The sequence below is a fragment of the Nicotiana tomentosiformis genome, chromosome 12 (genome assembly GCF_000390325.3).
Source record: "Nicotiana tomentosiformis chromosome 12, ASM39032v3, whole genome shotgun sequence".
Taxonomy (NCBI): Eukaryota; Viridiplantae; Streptophyta; class Magnoliopsida; order Solanales; family Solanaceae; genus Nicotiana; species Nicotiana tomentosiformis.
In genome coordinates, this window is record NC_090823.1 from 59,169,826 (window position 1) to 59,173,601 (window position 3,776).

General features: G+C 34.9%; 1 protein-coding gene across 1 annotated transcript; it reads left to right on the forward strand.

The window, feature by feature from the left end:
• The first annotated feature begins 2,006 nt into the window (after positions 1–2,006).
• Positions 2,007–2,597, forward strand: LOC138902704 (uncharacterized). The gene has a single exon (XM_070190593.1). It carries the CDS (start codon positions 2,007–2,009, stop codon positions 2,595–2,597), a length of 591 nt encoding a protein of 196 aa, XP_070046694.1.
• Positions 2,598–3,776: the final 1,179 nt, after the last annotated feature.

Here is a 3,776-nt window from a genome sequence, read left to right on the forward strand (position 1 = left end):
AAGTATAACACAAGAGTAGTATGGAAGTGCCGGCAACAAGGCCCCGGCTATACCTCAAAACACAATGTACAACTCAAATTACATCAGGCCCGGAATAGATTAGGACTCACCAAAACCTGCTGAATAGAGAGTGACTGCTAACGAGGACCAAAGCTGCCCGCTAATGAACCACCTGTATCCATTAAAGATGCAGCGCCCCCGACAAAAGGGACGTTAGTACATATGGAGTAGTACTAGTATGTAAAGCTAATTATCCTCTTTCAAAATAGAATACCAAGGTAAGAAAGGGAAAACCATAGAAACAACAATCAACAATCAATGATATCCAATTTCCAAGTTAAAACATATTAATTTCCAAGATACGAAGATAATATTATTTTTTAGTTGGGAGATCTTTAGCACCGATATACCACTGTTCACAATATCACCATTCACAATACCAATGTTCACAATACCAATATTCACAATACTAATTTTCACAATACCAACCAAAATCACTCTCAATACTAATACCACCGTACTTTTAGCATGGAGTCCGATCACGACCCGATCGGCTAGGCCATCTTATTTGAAGACATCAACCATGATCACAACTTCAATTACAATTTCCAGCATAATCACCATCATGTGTGCGGCATGCTGTCCGATCACGACCCGATCGGCTAGGCCATCTCATGTGAGACATCATCCTTTTCTATCATCAATCTCATCCCAAATAAGGGGAATAACTTTGTCATAACAATCTCATCCCAAATCAGGGGAAAAACAGTTTTTATTTGCATATAAAGAAAACATAAATACATATTTCATTTACCTCATGACCTTTCATATCATATATAGCTTCATTGCTACTTTTAACCACATACAACATCATTATTTCATTGACTCTCTGAGCCATACATGTGATTCTTCTTTTATGGCACAATGGCCGCATTTCATATTCCACACTTTCATTTCTTCCCTTTCATGGATCAATTTCATAAATATCAACAAATAGAATATTCTCGAAATCACAACTTTAGGTTCATTAGTAATGAAAACTTTAAACACAATGGATTTCTTTCCAAAAAATAGAGTAAAATGATTGGCAATTGAAGCACAAATTAAAATCATAAACAAGTAACACATTATTTATTCTTGAAATACTTTTCCCCAAAAAGGGCAATGCATAATTTTCACTCACAAATATATAAGAATGCAAAACACATTGAATATACTCACAAAACATAGCATTAGCTAAAACAGTCACATATGGGCATCACTTGAGTTCATAAGCTTTTAGGCAATTCTATTTTCAAAGTCAATTTTAGAACAGTTGAATCAAATCTCATTTCATAATCTTTCTCACATCATCTCATTTCATTGGCACCATTGGCCACAAGTATAACTTTCACTCTTGGCACGTTTGCCACACTTTATATCCCCAATTCACTTATTTCACTTCTAACCATCTTTATAGATTATCAACAATAAGACATTTCCAATCAAGACTTTAGGTACACATCTGAGAAATTAAGATTCTTAAGCATATTGAGTTTTCTCACACAATTTGGCATCATAACCTTCATTTGAAACACAACTCAAAGACATAGCATTTTAATACACATATCATTCTTGAACACATTCCCAAAAGATAACATAATGTGATAGGAATATTCAGAACACGTTTTGAATACATAATTCTCGACACTTTGCTTATTCGGGACAATCGAATTTATTGGGAATATCTCAGAACATAGAATAAGGAACTTGAGACAACCATACTTGAAACTTACAGGAACATCATTGAATTCAATTCTAAGAGAGTAGTTTAGCCAACATACCTCGCTTTGAGCTTTTCTTAAATTACTACAATATTTCGGAACTTTTCGCAATCCCAATATATTTTGAGACATAACAAAATTGAACCATAATTAGGAAGATATTTGCATTTTTACTATTTTACTATTACTTATATTGAATAGTTATTTTAGCCCAATAAGCCCCTAGACTGTATTTTCTCAAAAATGAATTCGAACCAGCATGTTTTGAATAATGTTAATTTATCTTTTCAAGCAACTAAGATTGCTAAATTTGAAACTGATTTACAAAATTGGAATATTTCCAATGAACCTTTCAAAAAGATTTATGAAATAGGAAGTTGTAGCTTTATTAAGAAGCATAACATTAAAACCTATGAGTCCACTATTGCTATTAATAATTCTTTAGAAATTATTAAATTACTCTCTGAACAAGATTTGAATAGATATAAACATCAATTCAATTACTTGCATATAGGACTAGTCCAAATTGCTGTCAAACCTCTCTTTCGAAAAGGTTTAGATGTACCTGTTTGTATGTTGTTGAGAGACGCTCGTCTCTTAAACTTCGATGAATCTCTCTTAGGAGTCCTTCAAAGTAACCTCGCTAACGGCCAGGTATACTTTAATTGCTACCCTAATTTCTCGGTTGATATCAATGACCCTAACGTCATGGATACGCTGACATTAAATGTCAAAACCAAGAACATGAATAGCAAAACTAACACTCGAGAGATAGCTATCATTCATCGAGTCTATTACAGACTTATGGACACTACTCTTGCTCCCAAGGCTTGAGTTGAAAGTGTCAAGGGAGTCACCATGCTCATGGAAGCAAATACTAAGCATAGTACAGTTTTTGTACATAGACTCCATAACTGGAATGATATACTCTCACGTGATGAATGGCACTTTGATTCCATAACCCAACCCTCTACATCTAATCCTGAGAGATCCAAGATTGAACAAGTCATTCAATTCCCTGATGGATCTATAGACCTTAAATTTCTAGGTTCAGGTTCTAATCTATCAAGCAAAATCAATTCCTTTAGAAGCAAATCTACAGTTCCTTCCGTAACTTCTTCTTCAAAACCCCCTGGAGAGGAAAACAAAGCTTCAACCGAAAATGTTACCAATAACGACAAAGGGAATGTATCAGGAGTAGACTTCTCCTATGCAATCCCTAAAGTCTATTACCAAGATCATCCCACTAGTCCAACCCCTAGTGAGATGAAACCGCCTTCTCCAGATGTACCAGTCTTTCTCAAAATGATAAAATCAAGAAATACTTTTACTCCAGATCCCGAGACACTTGAACGTCTCTGGACTCATCCTGATAATCAAATCAAAAGAAAGTGGTATGTTGCCAAATATTCTCTTCAACAAAGAGAAAAAATCAGAGATTGTTGGATGTCAGACATGAGAAGAATTAGATGTGAAATCGACTTCTTTAAATGGTTTGAAATATCTGGAAAGATCGACAACCAAAAAGACTCCCTGCAAGTCTTGATCAAGAAATGGTACACGACTACTAACAAAGTCGTTGAATCTGTCACCCCTCCTTTAGAAGGGATAAAAATCCCAGTATCCAACACTATTATCTCCGCCTCTCCTTTCAAAACCAAAAGCGAAAAGCCTACTAGCATGGTTGTTTGTTCTGATGTTGATCGTATTATTGAACAAAACAACTATACCAATCAACTACTTCATGTTGTCTCTAGGCAGATAGAAGACTCCAAAGAAAAATCTATATTTAGTGGAAAACCAACTCTTTCACAACCTAGCACCAGTCAGAATATTGAACCAAACCCAGGTTTCAAAATTACTATGTTTTCCATAAACAATTACCTTAAACTCAAAGATACCTTTGAAGTCTCTGGTAACATTCTTGATAAAATCAATGAACAACTAGCCAATTTCAATATCTCCGATAATAAGAAAATCTCTACTATCCAAGAAAAATGAGCCCTTCTTCAC